Raw genomic sequence first — 18,261 nt, 5'->3', positions numbered from 1 at the left:
TATATATATATATATATATATATATATTTCAAAGGTTAAAGTAGGCCATATCAGAATATAGAGCTACAGTATTTAACACTTATTTTAACCAAAGTAAATCACTTACCCTACCTTTAATAGAAAACACCTATTCAGGACACAGAGCAAAATTTACAGTGCAGAAGAATATAGAAAATCTAAATGAAAGGCAGCAGCAAACAGAAAGGTTTTTTATCTATGATTTAAAAGAACAGAGTTGAAGCACACGTGCAGTTTTCTGGGAGTTCGTCAGTGAGTGTGTTATTCCATTTGTTTTGTTTTATTACATTTGGCCGTTTTAGGTTAGTTAGGAAAAGTTGAAAATAGGCTATACTGTGTATTGATCACATCAAAACAAAACAATTAGATACACTTCATGAATTGATAAACTTAAATTGACATAGACATTGTATTAATGTGTTCATGATGTATTATGACATGCATTGAGGTCATACACTTGTCACTCAGAGGAATTTGCACTAATTCAGAAAAGTTACAGTATCACTGGATCACAAAGCACTGAGTACAGCTACTAAGCCTAAACTGATAGAATGCATGTGATTCTGAATTAATGTGAAATGTGTATTATTATTATTATTATTATTATTATTATTATTTTTATTATTATTATTATTATTATTATTATTCCTGTCTATTCCCATTCCAATTGGGAATTTGGTTTCCTATAAAAGCGAATAGACAGGCAGTTGTGTGGATTGTTTGTACATTCAATGTATGCATATTTGGTTCAAGCTGTGGCACTGACACGTATTTGTGTGTTGCAGGTTGTGGGGGCCCTGAGACAGTCTCAGGCCCAGGGGCCCATGGACCCAGAATCCGGCCCTGCCTATGGTTCAAGAGTTTGAGTCCAAAACAGAGAGTGAAATAGTTGAATCGTCTGTCTTACAAACTCTATTCCCCCACCTCCCCTCCCCAACACAGCTTCCTCGTGTCCTGACAGCTGAACCCCATGACTGACACAGCTCTGGCCTGGTGGAGATCTGAACTCAGAGGAGTGCACATTTCCAGTATTTAGACTATAGGCTACTGTAGGCCTTATAAACATGATCATTAAACCATTTTGTAGTTGCAAATAAATAGCAAAATGCATAGTGTGCATCATCATCATATTCCTGCCACACACAAACACTAAATTAAATGTGTTTTGTGATAGTGTAAAATTAAAAACTCACACCTGAATCAAGAGAATCAAGAATCAGCTTTATTGTCACATCACTGGTTTACAAGTGTAAAGATGTAGGTCAAATAAATGTTTGCATAAGCGCCAGCATTTTATTTTATTTTTTTAGAAACGGGGAAGAAATAAAAGGAGGGGGGAGAGGGACAACAGGGAGGAAAAACATCTAACATTAAAGATGTCAAAGTCAAAGAACCTCCAAACAATATCTCAACATATTATTTTGGACATCTTTCATCATCGTTTTTGTACAAATCCAAAGATAACCCTATACCTGTACCTCAGACAAGGCAATCTCTTGACTGTTGGTCCCTGGTTTTGTGGAAGTGTTGGTCTGAGGCAGCCCTTCAGTGAAAGCGTTCTCCAGCACTTTTAGGACAGACCTACGAACTTCATTCTTGAAATCCTGACCCATGAACACGTACAACAGCGGGTTCAGGCAGGTGTTGATATATGCCAGGCAGAAAACTATGATGATCACACGATCCAGTGTTTCACTGTGACCTGCTGCCATCATCAACCCACTTAGTTGTAAGATTTGATAGGGGGCCCAGCACAGAAAAAATGTGGTGATAACAGCTGCTATGATTTTGAAGGGGCGACCTGATTGGCTGGCCAGAGAGCGATTCCTCCTGAGCCGGTAGATGATGACAGAATAGCAGGAAACGATGACGGTGAAAGGGACCACGAATCCCATGAGGAAGCGAGTGAGGATTATGGCCCGAGTTTGAAAAAAATCAAATTCAAAGTTGTAGATGCACTTGGTGATGTCCTTATCAGGGATGGAGATTGTGTCCTTAAAGATGAAGCAAGGGGAGCTGAGAGCCAAGGCCAGTACCCAGACACCCAGACTCACACAAGACGCCTTTCTGATGCTGCGGTGGTTCTGGGCCCACACTGGCCACACCACACATACACATCTGTCAATACTGATGACCATCAGACTGTAGACACTGGCATACATGTTCAGGAAGAGAACAGTGCTGTCCAGTTTGCACATGAATGTGCCAAAAGGCCAGCGTCCGTCCAGAGCTCTTTCTGTGATTCTCAGGGGCAGGAGAGCTGTGAAGAGGAAGTCGGCCACAGCGAGGTTGAGGTACCAAACAGTGTTGATGGTTTTCTCCATTTTGAAGCCCGTCACCCAGATGACAACTCCATTCCCCAGCACGCCGAGCACAACGACCAGGCTGTAAATGACGAGGGACACGATCTTGACAGATTTTTCGAGTTCAGCCTTGGCATATGGTATATATGGTGGAGGTTCTTCATAATCATAGTCAAAGTGACCAGATGAATTCAGCTGCAGGGTTTCAGTGGTTGTGGTTATCATCTCAATTGTCCTAAAAGAAAAGGTACATGCTTTGTTTTATCACATCATGTCTTAATTTCTACTTGCATATATTATTATCCTCTAGGTAAGTAAGACCTTCTAACCAAACTAACAAAAACTCATGATACAATGCTATATCATGATTCATGATAACAAGTCCACGATACAATATTTATCCCCAAATAGGAAAAAATGATTGAAAGACTGAAATGTGTAGGACTCAACTTTTCATTTCACATTTGCGTGTCATAACATGAGCTGTGAGTGTGAAGGCCTGTACGTACTACACAACTTTTTTTTCTATTTCACGATGGTACCATGTCAGACTATGCAAATATAGTGGAATAAATCCTTGGCGTTTCTTTGCCGGGAGACTGGCCGCACAACAAGACAAGGTGATTCCCGGCTTCTCCTGGCTACTTGTCAAAGTGTCCTTGAGCAAGACACTGAACCCCTAACTGGTCCCATTGAGCAGGTTGGTGCCTTGCATGGTTTCCACCGCCAGCGGTGTGTGAATGGGTGAATGTGAAATAGGCCTACATTGTAAAGCGCTTTGGAGAAAAGCGCTAAATTAATGCAGTCCATTCAAGATCAATAATCGTTTGCCTTTTTCTATGACGTTGCACTAGATCGGGGAAGCGGTGAGAGATATCGTGCAATCTGCAGTGCATATGCATATCATAGAATCATTCAGAAGCTCACTGCTAAGGCCAGGGGATGATTTTTTTATTTTGCACTCTATAGCTACCCAACTGGGTTTCCATCAACCCATTTTAATGCATATTTTGGATTTTGAAGTCCTGAATGGAAACACTTAGTTTTTCATGGTTGAAGGAGGTGGATTTTCAGGCCTTATCGAAAAAATGTAATGCACAAATGGGTGATGGAAACACTTGCTCAATACGTTTCAAGGTATAATTGAACTCAGATGATGACTATCGATTTGCACAGTTGTAAGTTAATATTTGCATTACAATCTGCATTATAATTAGGCCTATTATAAGAACTAGACCATACCCGTGGGGGGATATGAGCACCCAAAGTATGTGCAGTGTGGGTTATGCGCTGTGCACAGACAGTATATCAGGGATGGAAAGTTACTTTGTACTTGGTACCTGCAACACTTCCAACACACACACACGCGTGCGTCCCGTCGCCACGGAGCAACACAGAACAACACAGAACAACACACATAAACACCTGCTCATAAACAGTTTCAACAGCCAGAGCCGTCCCCCGTCGCAAACACACACACACACACACACACACACACACACACACACACACACACACACACACACACACACACACACACACACACACACACACACACACACACACACACACTTCCGTTGTTTGTTTACAGCAAAACGCAAGAGAAGAAAAAAAGGGGCTTCCACACGGTGCGCATATATGCTAATGATCAATGGCCATGTTCAAGTGCAGAGCAATTGCTTGAGCTACTGAGGAGAACCAAGCAAGATTGACTGACTGACTTTTCTAAAATTATATGTAGGATAACCCACGTCAGTTTGAATACATTCCCACGTCAAATCAAACACATTTCCAAACGCACGCCTGATTTATACTAACCCACAAAAAGAGCGGTCCCACACTTATAGATCAGCAATCTTTGGAGCAAGCCATGTGCATGTTTACCATTATGTCAGCACAACAGTCTGTGTTCATATATTGCACCGTCTGCTAAGGTTTCTTACATGATTATGTTGTAGAAAACAGTGAATCTGTACAATTTGATCGCCGCCAAAACGCTCATCTTCCTCCGCTGCCTGTCAAAATGTTCTATAAATACCTATCATACTGTAGTAGGCCTACCGTCGCACACCCATGATAATTCAAAAAATATATATCATGTTTTTGTTCACAATAATGACAGTATGCTTCTTACTAAATACAGCTGATGAAATATTTCACACATTGACCAACTCTTAATAAAAGGTAACCAAGTGTTAAATAGCTCTATATTCTGATAGCAATCATTAATAGACTGTTTAGATAAGGAGAGACATAAAGAAAAGAAAACATACCGGTTTCAAAGTGTTGAAGAGACGTCAGCCAGACAACTGTCTTGTTCAAACTGGTCAGTGAGGAGCTCACTGTGGGAGGTGTCCTATCGTTGCTGTCAGGCAGAAACATGCTATCTTCATATTGAACATTTTTTTGTATATTAATTCCCTACTTTGTCATACTGCAGTGTCACACACATAAAACAGCCTAGATCTGTTGTTTGTGCTATTTTTGAAACTGTTTAAAGTTAAAATCCAAGAGGTTATTATGTGTGTCTTTGGGTTTTATAGATATTGAATCAATGTAAAGTATATTATTTTGAGCTTAATAAGCTTAATAAGAATAAATAATAATCAGTAAGCAACTAGTGGTGTAGGTTGTGAACCAACATACTATCTGTGAGAATGATGCTGTGCAGTATTATATTATCATTTATACTGACACCATTCATATAGTATTTTAGTTGTGCAGGATTTTCCAAACCTTTCCTAAACCCATCCAACTCAACCAGCTGTTCACTAGTAAGAGACCACACCTTCTGCTCAAGTATTTATTGAACACAATGAAATGTATGTGTATTGATGGGGAGCCCTTGGTGGGGCGAGACTCAGGGTGGGGTTATAGTCTCGGGAGCCAGGCGACCGCCGCGGTTGCTCTGCTCAGGAGCGGTCTGTCGCCTTCTCTCCGACACTGCCCCGCCCTGGGGCTCCTGGAGGATGGAGAAAAACAAAGTTAGATGAGCAAAATTGGTGAGAAAGGAGGTGGTTGGGGAGGAGGAGGGGATTTGGATTTACTAGCAGTGAAATCAAACAGGTAGGTGATACGATCGCAGGTGTATTTATACTGTGGTGATTGCAACGTGGATTGGCTGAGAGATAAGCAGCGCAGCTGAACTTGATAATGTGATAGAGAACGGGAGTGGCCAGGTTGAGCAGAGGGAGGTCTCTACTCCTGAACATGCATTGAATACAACTACATTTACTAGACAACTAACTACCAATTCCATGGTGCCGCCATCATCAACAGAGTTGCTGCACACGTGCAGTTTCCTGGGAGTTCGTCAGTGAGTGTATTATTCCATTTGTTTTGTGTTATTACATTTGGCTGTTTTCGGTTAGTTGGGAAACGTTGAAAATAGGCTATATTGTGTATTGATCACATCAAAACAAAACAATTAGATATACTTAAGAAATTGATGAACTTAAATTGACATAGAAATTGTATTAATGTGTTCATGATGTATTATAAGTTCAAAGAGTAGATTGTATGCACATCCCACGCCTGCATTTAGGCCAGGTGCTGGACATCAAAGGAAGAATCAAGGAAAAGAAGAAGGAAGTTCGCACACTGTTCTCAAGCTCCAAGAAACTCACTTTTTATTTTTGCAACGTTTCGACCTTCTAGGTCTTCATCAGGCAAATGATTTAGTGGCCCTCATTTATCAACGCGGTGCCAATCTGGGAGCCCAGATTCAACTGAAAAGGAAAAACAGCGACCTCTGCTGTTCGTTCCTCCTCAGTGTGACTCTGGGACAATGCCGACGAAGGACCTGTGCGCAAGGAAACGGGGTTTAAGTCTGCCTTCACCGCTACACTTCCGGTGGTGAGCTTGCGTTTTCATTCCGACTAGATAACATTTCTACACGGAACACTAACACCACTTCTCCCAGAGTACATGGATCGTTTTGGTTATAAGCCCACTTGTTTCTATGATGAAAGAGTAAGTTCAAATGTGAGTATCTTTCCGTGGTTTTGTCTGCTCCGCGGACGCTATTGTTAAATTAGTTTCAGTTAGTTTCGAGTAGGGAAAGATCGACCGACACGTGAATCCCGCCCACTACATTTGATTGGGTAAATCGCGGCCTGCTTCCTGATCTGAAGGCACGCCCACTCCCTCACAGTGTGCACACGGTGTGACGAACCTTCAGGACAAATTCCAGTGCAGTGCAGAATCTGTTCTTGAGAGATTAACGCGGTGCAGACCAAATAATGTGTACGGCGAGATCACAGCATGTATCAATATATCCTGACGTTGGTTTCAGCCTACCGTACGCTGAAATCTCAAGTCTGGTCGATAGCAGTTGTTGACGTTGGCTGCGCCCGTTTATTCCATTCTAGACCTGCGGAGCAGCATTGTCTGACTGTCTGACTGGCATCTGGACACATGTATCCACTCCAAAATGTATATCTACACTAATAAATAATCCCTGTGAAAATATAACATTTAGAAAGTAATTTAGACAAACTGCTTTAACAGTCATTCAGATAAGATTGCAGATCTGGCTGCAGTGAAAATATCAGATCTACAAGCTCACAAGCCAGCGTCGCATCGCAACGCGTTGTGAGCTTGTAGATCTGCTATTAGACTCAGAATCCGGCCCTGCCTTTTGTTCAAGAGTCCAAAACAGAAAGTGAAATAGTTGCACCGTCTGTCGTACAAACTCTATTTCCCCATCCCCCCTCCCCCACACAGCTTCCTCATGTCCTGAAAGCTGCACTCAGAGGAGTGCACATTTCCAGTATTTAAAATATACTGTTGGCCTTATAAACATGATCATTAAACCATTTTGTAGTTGCAAATAAATAGCAAAATGCATAGTGTGCATCATCATCATCATCATTATTCCTGCCACAAACAAACACAAAATTAAATGTGTTTTGTGATTGTGTACAAATACAAACTCACACCTGAATCAAGAGAATCAAGAATCAGCTTTATTGTCAGATCACTGGTTTACAGGTGTAAAGATGTACTGTAGGTCAAATAAATGTTTTAATTTGATTTTTTCAGAAAGGTGGAAGACATAAAAGGAGGGGGAGAGGGAGAGCAGGGAGAAAGAAAATTGTCAAGGTCAAAGAACCTCCAAACAAAAATTATAACTTCAACAGATTATTTTGGACATCTTTCATCATCGTCTCAATCTTGGAGAATGTGCTGAGAAAAAAAAAACAGTTTTTGTGCATATTAAAATACATCCAAAGATAACCCTAAACCTGTGCCTCAGAAGGCAATCTCTTGACTGGTGGTCCCTGATTTTGTTGAACCAACAGACAACATATAGACAGCCGCTGCCAGCGGTATTGTACAGTATGTGACAATAGTAAGTAAATAATATTTAGACTATATCTCGATACATAAGTATTTCCTTCATCTTTCTCTGCCTCTTTCTCATCAAGCTTCCCGTCAACAGTTTCAGTTTGTGTCATGTGGTTCCTGTATCAGCTGGTAGTTTCAGCCACAGGTTTCTAAATAACTGAAGCTGTTAGTCACGTGTCTTTCTCATCAACACCAGATGAAAAGATACCTTTCAATAGAATCCATTGCACACATCACAAATGGATGTAGAGTAGTGCATATAAAAACGTGTACTGTATTGTTGACACAGTGTCCGATGCAGTTAAAACATTCATGCCATCCAGTGCAGCAATGTATAAACATGCGATCTCCATGAAATTGTGCACGCACATTCCCACTAGGCCGAGGAAGAAATGGCACTTGAACATTTTCAAACCAGCCTCATGGTGGCGCTATAACAGGCCGATTCATATTTTCACCTATAACTGCACCAATATACGTAAAACGTTTTATGCGCCATCCCTAGAGGCCAAGGAAAAACCCTTGCCATGCATACTTCACATCTGCATTTTATAGCGCCACCAGGAGGCCGACTTATGTAAAAAGAAACATTTTTATATTACTCCATCATATTTTATCCAAACATGATCTCTATAGTCATGTGATCAAGATGGATCTGTTAGATGTTTCATATTCCATACTGATTGGTTGACATCTAAAGTTTGCAGGAGTGGCCCGTTTAACAAAATGCCTAAAATTATGAACGCAGCGTTCGATTGCGGTGAAACTTTGCATGCAGATTGGCACTACATTGAGGAACAAATGCCACCCTTTTGACATTGCCCTATTATAGCGCCACCAGGAGGACGATTTTTGCTAAAAAAAAAAGTGTTCTTACAGTTCCTGATAAGTAACAGTTTTGGACATACAAGGTTTTATGCCCGAAGGCAACAACATGTAACGTATCAATAGCACAGGCATATAACACATTAAGGTTGATTGAAATTATATATTGATTGATCACAAGTTCACAAGTGCTTTTATTTTACCTGCATCTTGGTGGTAAAATAAAATAAAGTAAAATAAAAACAGATGTTTGGAGGCCATTTTGTTCTCATCTAATACAGTAATATTCTACTTATGTCCAGTCACAGTGGTGGACAAAGTACTCATATTTTTTACTTAAGTAAAAGTATCAATACCACAATGTAGAAATACTCTGTCCCTCTTGGCATCACTATTAAAATATAAATTTGTCCAGACTTACATAAACATGCACAAATGCATAAGTATATTGATACATACTATTAAATATGATCAGAACAACACCAAAAACAACATTGTAGTTACTGCACTTTGCCTTTGCATTGGTACAGTATTAGAGCCATGTACAGTAGGTAATGCAAAGGCATTGTGCAATAACTACAGTTTTGGGGTCAATGGTCAAATCAGCCATTCAGTTTTTTAGGCATCAGGATTACCTCATGAATACATGCACAATTAAAGTAATATCACTTGTATTTACCTATAACTCATTTGGCTGGCCAGTTGAAAAACTTTAAAGCCAATTATCTCAGTTTCACTTTGAGCGTATACTGCACTCTGGCTTTGTAGGGCAGCATAGTTCATACTATTATGTCTGTGAATAATGGGCCATGACACAGTTTGCCAGAGAACCTCACTTTACTGTCTTCACACACATACTGTAGAACAACAAAAACAACACAACACATCAGGATAACCAATTGATCCCCGAAAACCCCAACACTAGTATAGGCAGAACACAACAAACACAGCACAAGCGATCACATTACTGGTGACCCAGTGAGACATAACTACGGAGCCCTCCAGTGGCCATACATACAATACCTTTTTTTCCCCCCATGGATTCCTTGGATTCACTTGTGCCAGATTACATTTTCCACCATATAGCGTTTTCTCAAACACACTTTTCGCTACACATTATCTCTGGTGTCATGTGATCAAGATGTTTAAGATCATCTGATGAAGGCCTTAGTAGCCAAAACACGTTTTTCAAAGACTGCTGCTGTGGTAAATTCAAGAATTCAAAGAAAACTTCAGTGTGAACTAAAGGCAGCTCTCCACCGCACCGATTTTGGGCAGACTCTGCGTCGGAAAGCGTTGGAAAGCGTCTGCCGCCGACAAATTGTTGTCGGATATCGTCGTTACGTCGGGTCGGACCTCTTTCGGCCCCGACTTAGAGAAACCGAGCATGTTCAGTTTTTGGGCCGACTGGTAGAGCCGTTGGGTAGAGAAGAATTATACAGACATGCAAAAGTGTCACTTTTCAGCTACAGCTATTTGAAAACAGCCGATCTACAAGCTCACAACCAAGGGGCCAGCCTGACATATTTACAATGAGGCCGATACGGAAGAGAGACAGTTCATATGAATGGCCTGTATGGAGCTGTTTTACCCCTGCAGGTGTCAGAAGGAATATTCTCTCATTGTAACCGAATGGGTTTTTGACAAACTTTAGACTCGATTTTCTTACCTTAATACAAATTGTCATAAATACTATATGCTTTCAGTCGCTAGTTTAAAGTCTCCTTTCAATCATCATGATATGCGTTTTGCTAAATTATGGTCCCATTTATTCTAAAATTGACGATAAAGTAGGCTATGCTCCAGGAGGGGCGGGATGATTTGATTGACTTGCTACACAACCAATAGCATTCATTCCCCGCCCCCGCTCTTGATTGACAAGCTACACAACCAATAGCATTCTTTGGGGATTGTTTTCTGGTTCCCTAGTCACATGTCTGGTCTCAAGCAATAGCGTTTGAGTTCCGACCTGCCCAATGGTATATATTAAAGATGGCGGATTGCACGCTCCTGAACAATCGGCTTCATTTACGGTCTGTAGAAACCAATGGGTGACGTCACCGTTCTCTTCGTCCATATTTTTTACGGTCTATGGCACCACCTCTTTAAGTAAAATATCCGAGCACTTCTTCCACCACTGTGAATATTCTTTCTTCTTGATTTATTCATTCAGGGGAGCCCATTGAGAGTAAAGCTCTCTTTTTCAAGGACGCCCTGATAACAGCATCTAAAACAAAATTAATTACATACATAATGAAAAACCATTTGAATCAAATTACGATCATCACAGATAAAAACTAGAAAAAGTGCTCCTCGGACACAGGTCCGGACCAGGACCGCCAGGTCAGGGACGTTATTGTGGCCTCCTGGTGGCGCTATAATAGGCCAATGTGAAAAGGTTGCCATTTATTCTTAGGCCTTTCAGGGCAATCGAAAACTGCTTTCATGATTTGATGCATTTTGTTCCAAAAATGTGTTTTGCTAAATTAGACCTGCTGGTGGCGCTATAACAGGCCAATGTGCAAAGGGTGGCATTTCTTCCTCGGCCTAGTGGGAATGTGCGTGTGAAATTTCACGGAAATCGCAAGCTGCGGGCATAGTTCGAGGCATTTTGTTCAAAACGGACCAATCCTGCAAACTTTGGAAGCCAACCTTAGCCAATCAGGATGGAATATGGGAAATCTGACAGATCCGTGTTGATCACATGACTATAGAGATACTGTGTACCGATTTGCATGACGTTTGGATAAAATCTGTAGGAGTAATATAAAGAAATGGGTTTTGCACAAATCGGCCTCCTGGTGGCGCTATAACAGGCCCATGTGAAAATTTTGGGGCAGAGGTTCTGAATTGGCATCCAGGGAGTGTGTGTGCACAGTTTCGCAGCGACCGGGCCGACGGTGCCTGAGATTAGCTGGTCGCACACGGACAGGACACACGGACGGACGGACACACGGACAGACACACGGAGGGACACACAGACGGACACACAGACGGACGGACAGGGGGTAAAACATACTCTCTCGCCATGCCTTTTGGCCTGGCGGAGACAATAAATACAGTGTTCCATGAAACAGGTGGAGTTACTATGCAATGTGTCCTCAAGAAGTACCCTAAATGTTTCTATTTAGACCAATCGCTCCAGTTTCAGAGAGTCCTGAAGTTTGTTCCATTTGTGTGGAGCATCATTTTAATTAATGATAATATTAACAAGCGACTTACAGGAAAACAAGACCAAAGTCGCTTATGATAAGCAGAGCTGGCAACACTGGTAACACCAGCGCTGCAAACTACTGGCGCCTCATGTGTGGAGAGTTCTGCCATCTGATTTCATTAACGCATGTGCAAAACAATGTGCCGTTGGCCGACGCACATTGTTGCTTGTGCTGAACGAAATGCGAACCTTTGCCAACAGACTAGCAGTCTGTTGCAGTCTGTTGTAGTCTGTTTGGTGGAGAGTCACCTTAAAGTGTGCTCCTCGGAGCACAGGTCCCCGCCAGGCCGGGTTGCCTACACAGGCTGCCGATATGAAAGAATTGGGCTGGAGGTTCTTCCTTGGCCTACTGTGAATGTGCGTGCAAAGTTTCAGCAATCATGATTTGTGTCAATTTGTGCAAACGCAAAGTTTTGAGGCAATCACAACCAATTGGAATGGAATATGAGAAATCTGACAGATCTTGATCACATGATTACAGAGATATGGCGGGTCAATTTGGGTGAGGTAAATTTGGACAAAATCGGTATGAGTAGTAGCAAAAACTGTTTTGCAAAAGAAAAACGCAACATGGCAGAAAACCTGTCAGATGGAAATGGCCATGGCTAATTTGGGGAGTGGCGTAATGATCCAAGGAATCCAAGAAAAATAATTAGTTATAGGCTTAAACGTGAATCTGGCTGTTATAGCGACAACATGAGGCCCATTTGAAAAATTGGGGGGCATTTCTTCCTTGGCCTAGTGGGAATATGCGTGCAAGGTTTCACAGCAATCGGAGTGTTCATGATTTGAGGCATTTTGTTCAAAATGGGCCACACCTGCCAATCTTAGCCAGTCCGGATGGGATATGATAAATAAATAAACAACAGCGGGTTCAGGCAGCTGTTGATATATGCCAGGCAGAAAACTATGATGACCACAAGTTCCAGTGTTTCAATGTCATTTGCCGGCATTATCAACCAACTTAGTTGGAAGATGTGATAGGGGGCCCAGCACAGAAAAAATTTGGTGATAACAGCTGCTATGATTTTGAAGGGGCGGCGTGATTGGCTGGTCAGAGAGCGATTCCATCTGAGCCGGTAGATGATGATAGAATAGCAGGAGACGATGACGGTGAAAGGGACCACGAATCCCATGAGGAAGCGAGTGATGATCATGGCCTGAGTTCGAAAACTATTCAACTCAAACACTGTGGTCTCACTGTCCTTAGTGATAGTGTCTGCAAATTTGTGCAGGCACTTGGTGATGTTATCAGGGAAGGAGATATAGATGTCCATATAGATGAATTTATGGGAGCTGAGAGCCAAGGCCAGTACCCAGACACCCAGACTCACACAAGACGCCTTTCTGACGCTGCGGTGGTTCTGGGCCCACACTGACCACACCACACATACACATCTGTAAATACTGATGACCATCAGACTGTAGACACTGGCATACATGTTCAGGAAAAGAGAGGTGCTGTCCAGTTTGCACATGATTGTGCCAAAAGGCCAGTGGTCATGCAGAGCTCTTTCTGTGATTCTCAGGGGCAGGAATGCTGTGAAAAGGAAGTCGGCCACAGCGAGGTTGAGGTACCAAACGGTGTTGATGGTTTTCTTCATCTTGAAGCCCGTCACCCAGATGACAACTCCATTCCCCAGCGTGCCGAGCACAAAGAACAGGCTGTAAATGACGAGGAGCACAGATCTTTCTAGTTCATCATGTTCAGCCTTGGCACGTTTATATTCTATATAATCTTCATATTGCGAGATGTCCAAAAGATTATAGTCGACGTAGTAGTTGGCTGTGGTTATCATCTCAATTGTCCTAAAAGAAAAGGTACATGATTTGTTTTATCACATCATGTCTTAATTTCTACCTGCATGTATTATTATCCTCTAGGTAAGCAAGACTTTATAACCATTTATAATGGCCTAAATACTGTAACGTTAACAAAAACTCATGATACAATGCTATATCAGTCACGATTCACGATAACAAGTCCACGATACAACATTTATCCCCAAAAAAGAAGTGTCCTTGAGCAAGACACTGAACCCCTAACTGCTCCCGATGAGCATGTTGGTGCCTTGCATGGTTTCCTCCGCCAGCGGTGTGTAAATGGGTGAATGTGAAATAGGCCTACATTGTAAAGCGCTTTGGAGAAAAGCTCTAAATTAATGCAGTCCATTCAAGATCAATAATCGTTTGCCTTTTTCTATGACGTTGCGCAAGATCGGGGAAGCGGTGAGATATATTGTGCAATCTGCAGTGCATAATGTATATCATAGAATCATTCAGAAGCACACACCCACACACACACACACACACACACACACACACACACACACACACACACACACACACACACACACACACACACACACACACACACACACACACACACACACACACACACGTTCTAGAAATCAGTGAATCTGTATAATCTGATCGCCGTCTTGTGCTCGTCTCCCTCCGCTGCTTGTCAAAAAAAGAAAGAAAAATACCTATGATACTGTAGTAGGCCTACCATTGCACACCTATGATATTGCAAATATATATCATGTTTTTTTCACGATAATGACAGTATGCTCCTTACTAAATACAGCTGATGAAACATTTCACACATTGACATTTACCAACTCTTAATAAAAGGTAACCAAGTGTTAAATAGCTCTATATTCTGATAGCAATCATTAATAGACTGTTTAGATAAGGAGAGAAATAACGAAAATAAAATATACCTGTTTCAAAGTGTTGAAGAGACGTCAGCCAGAGTCTTGTTCAAACTGTGGTCAGTGAGTAGCTTACTGTGGGAGGTGTCCTATCGTTGTTGTCAAACATGCATCTTCATATCTAAAAATGTTTTGTGTATTAATTCCCTATTAATACTGCAGTGTCACACACAAGTTATAAAACAGCCTAGATCTGTTGTTTGTGCTATTTTTGAAACTTTTTAAAGTGAAAATTCAAGAGGTTATGTTTGTCTGTGTTTTTCATAAATATTGAACCAATGTAAAGTATTAACAAGAGCTTGTGAATAAATAATAATCAATAGTTTGTGAACCAACAGACTATCTGTGCATGTTGAGAACGATGCTGCTCAGTAATATATTAATATTTATACTGACACCATTCATAGTAGGTTGTGCAGGATTTTCAAAAATCTTTCCTAAACTCATCCAACTCAACCAGCTGTTGCTAGACAACCAACAAACAATTCCAATGCAGTCCCTCTGGGTTATGGGATATAAACAGCTGATGCTCCCAGCTGTATTGTACAGTATGTGTACTTACTGACAATTGTAAGTAAATAATATTTAGACTATATTTCGATGTACATAATTATTTCCTTCATCTTTCTCTGCCTCTTTCTCATCAAGCTTCCTGTCAACGGGTTCAGTTTGTGTCATGTGGTTCCTGTATCAGCTGGTGGTTTAAGCCACAGGTTTTTAAATAACTGAAGCTGTTAGTCACATGTCTTTCTCATCAAAACCAGATGAAAAGATACCATAAAAAAAAAGCAAAAACAAAACATGGAAACAAACAAAACTAGAAAAAGTGCTCCTCGGAGCACAGGTCTCCTCCGCCAGGTCAGGTACGTTATTGTGGCCTCCTGGTGGCGCTATAATAGGCCAATGTGAAAACGGTGTCATTTCTTCTTAGGCCTTTCAGGGCAATCGGACACTGCATTCATGATATGAGGCATTTTGTTCCAATAATGTGTTTTGCTAAATTAGACCTGCTGGTGGCTCTATAACCAATGTGAAAAGGGTGCCATTTCTTTCTCGGCTTAGTGGGAATGTGTGTGTGAAATTTTACGGATATCGCAAGCTGCCTTCATGATTTCAGGCATTTTGTTCAAAACGGACCAACCCTCAAACTTTGGAAGCCAACCTTAGCCAATGAGGATGGAATATGAAAAATCGGACAGATCTGTGTTAATCACATGACTATAGAGATACTGTGTACCGATTTTCATGACGTTTGGATAAAATCTGTAGGAGTAAATCGGTTTTGCACAAATCGGCCTCCTGGTGGCGCTATAACCCATGAGAAAAAGCTCTGTGTCAGCCATGCTCTGGAGATCTGCACTCAGAGGAGTGCACATTTCCAGTATTTAGAATATGCTGTAGGCCTTATAAATATGATCATTAAACCATTTTGTAAATAATTAGCAAAATGCATAGTGTGCATCATCATCATATAAAATACAAAAAATACAAACTCACACCTGAATCAAGAGAATCAAGAATCAGCTTTTTGTCACATCACTGGTTTACAGGTGTAAAGATGTAGGTCAAATAAATGTTTGCATAAGCGCCAGCATTTTAATTCGATTTTTTCAGAAAGGGGAAATAAATAAAAGGAGGGGGGAGAGAAGGGAGAAAAAAACATTCAAGATGTCAAAGTCAAAGCTACAAACAATATTGTTTTTAAAAACTATCACTTCAACATATTATTTTGGACATCTTTCATCATCGTTTCAAGAGCAGTTTGTGTGCACACTAAAGTGAATCCAAAATGACCCTAAACCTGTGCCTCAGACAAGGCAATCTCATGACTGGTGGTCCCTGGATTTGTGGAAGTGTTGGTCTGGGGCAGCTCTTCAGTGAAAGCGTTCTCCAGCACTTTTAGGACAGACTTATGTACTTCATTCTTGAAATCCTGACCCATGAACACGTACAACAGCGGGTTCAGGCAACTGTTGATATATGCCAAGCAGAAAACTATGATGATCACATGTTCCAGTGTTTCACTGTGACCTGCTGCCATCATCAACCGACTTAGTTGCAAGATGTGATAGGGGGCCCAGCACAGAAAAAATGTGGTGATAACAGCTGCTATGATTTTGAAGGGGCGACCTGATTGGCTGGCCAGAGAGCGATTCCTCCTGAGCCGGTAGATGATGACAGAAAAGCAGGAGACGATGACGGTGAAAGGGACAACGAATCCCATGAGGAAGCGAGTGATGATCATGGCCTGAGTTCGAAAAATAATCAACTGAAACACTGTGGGCGTACTGTCATCAGTGCGTGCAAATTTGTAGCTGCACGTGGTGATGTTCTTATCACAGATGGTGATTGTGTCCTTAAAGATGAAGTAAGGGGAACTGAGAGCCAAGGCCAGTACCCAGACACCCAGACTCACACAAGACGCCTTTCTGATGCTGCGGTGGTTCTGGGCCCACGCTGGCCACACCACACATACACATCTGTAAATACTGATGACGATCAGACTATAGATGCTGGCATACATGTTCAGGAAGAGAACAGTGCTGTTCAGTTTGCACATGAATGGGCCAAAAGGCCAGTGGCGGTCCAGAGCTCTTTCTGTGATTCTCAGGGGCAGGAATGCTGTGAAGAGGAAGTCGGCCACAGCAAGGTTGAGGTACCAAACAGTGTTGATGGTTTTCTTCATTTTGAAGGCCGTCACCCAGATGACAACTCCATTCCCCAGCACGCCGAGCACAACGACTAGGCTGTAAATGACGAGGGACACAATCTTGGCAGATCTTTGTAGTTCAGCATGTTCAACCTTGGCACATGGTATATATGGTGGAGGTTCTTCATAATCGTAGTCAAAGTGACCAGACAAATTCAGCTGCAGGGTTTCAGTGGTTGTGGTTATCATCTCAATTGTCCTAAAAGAAAAGGTACATGCTTTGTTTTATCACACCATGTCTTAATTTATACCTGCATGTATTATTATCCTATATATGTGAGTAAGACTTTATAACCATTTATAATGGCCAAAATACTAGTTATGTAACGCTAACAAAAACTCATGATACAATGCTATATCACGATTCATGATAATAAGTCCACGATACAATATTTATCCCCCAAAAACATGGCTGAAAAACTCAAATGTGTAGGACTCAACTTTTAATTTAAAATGTGGGTATCATAGCATGAGCTGTGAGTGTAATGGCCTGTACGTACTACACAACTTTATTTTCTCTTTCACGATGGTACCATGTCAGACTATGCGATATACTGTAGTGGAATAAACTGGCCGCACTACAAGATGGGGCGATTCCCGGCTCCTCCTGGCTACTTGTCGAAGTGTCCTTGAGCAAGACACTGAACCCCTAACTGCTGCCGATGAGCAGGTTGGTGCCTTGCATGGTTTCCTCCGCCAGCGGTGTGTGAATGGGTGAATGTCAAATAGGCCTACATTGTAAAGCGCTTTGGAAAAAAGCGCTAAATTAATGCAGTCCATTCAAGATCAATAATCGTTTGCCTTTTTCTATGACGCGCAAGATCGGGGAAGCAGTGAAATATTGTGAAATCTGCAGTGCATATGCATCATAGCATCATTCAGAAGCGCACAGAAAAAAGGGGCTTCCCCACGGTGTGCATATTCTAATGATCAATGGCCATGTGCAAGTGCAGAGCAATTGCTTAAGTCACTGAGGAGTACCAAGCTAGATTAACTGACTGACTTACTGACATTTCTAAAATTATTATGTAAGATAACCCACGTCAGTTTTAATACATTCCCACGTCAAACCACATTTCCTAACGCACGCCTGATTTATACTAACCCACAAAAAGAGAGGTCCCA

At 41.6% G+C, this 18,261-nt stretch overlaps 2 protein-coding genes across 2 annotated transcripts in view; both read right to left on the bottom strand.

The window, feature by feature from the left end:
- The window catches only part of LOC311061657 (formyl peptide receptor 2-like), a gene marked incomplete at both ends in the record, with an annotated part of 3,191 nt that extends 645 nt beyond the window's left edge, over positions 1-2,546 (bottom strand). Inside the window, 2 exons of the mRNA XM_084080347.1 lie at positions 107-127; positions 1,497-2,546. Coding sequence (XP_083936473.1) covers positions 107-127; positions 1,497-2,546 — 1,071 coding nt within the window. The remainder of the gene's footprint in view (positions 1-106; positions 128-1,496) is intronic.
- Positions 2,547-7,514: 4,968 nt separating this feature from the next.
- On the bottom strand, positions 7,515-17,325 carry LOC311061656 (chemerin-like receptor 1; the record flags this gene model as incomplete). The annotated part of the gene is made up of 2 exons (XM_084080346.1): positions 7,515-7,567; positions 16,228-17,325. 2 exons carry the CDS (start codon positions 17,323-17,325, stop codon positions 7,562-7,564), a joined length of 1,104 nt encoding a protein of 367 aa, XP_083936472.1. The 3' UTR covers positions 7,515-7,561.
- Positions 17,326-18,261: the final 936 nt, after the last annotated feature.

The sequence above is a fragment of the Gymnoscopelus microlampas genome, assembly GCF_963454915.1.
Source record: "Gymnoscopelus microlampas genome assembly, chromosome: 15".
Taxonomy (NCBI): Eukaryota; Metazoa; Chordata; class Actinopteri; order Myctophiformes; family Myctophidae; genus Gymnoscopelus; species Gymnoscopelus microlampas.
Note: the sequence above shows the minus strand (reverse complement) of the source record. Positions and strands in the feature narration are given on the sequence as shown.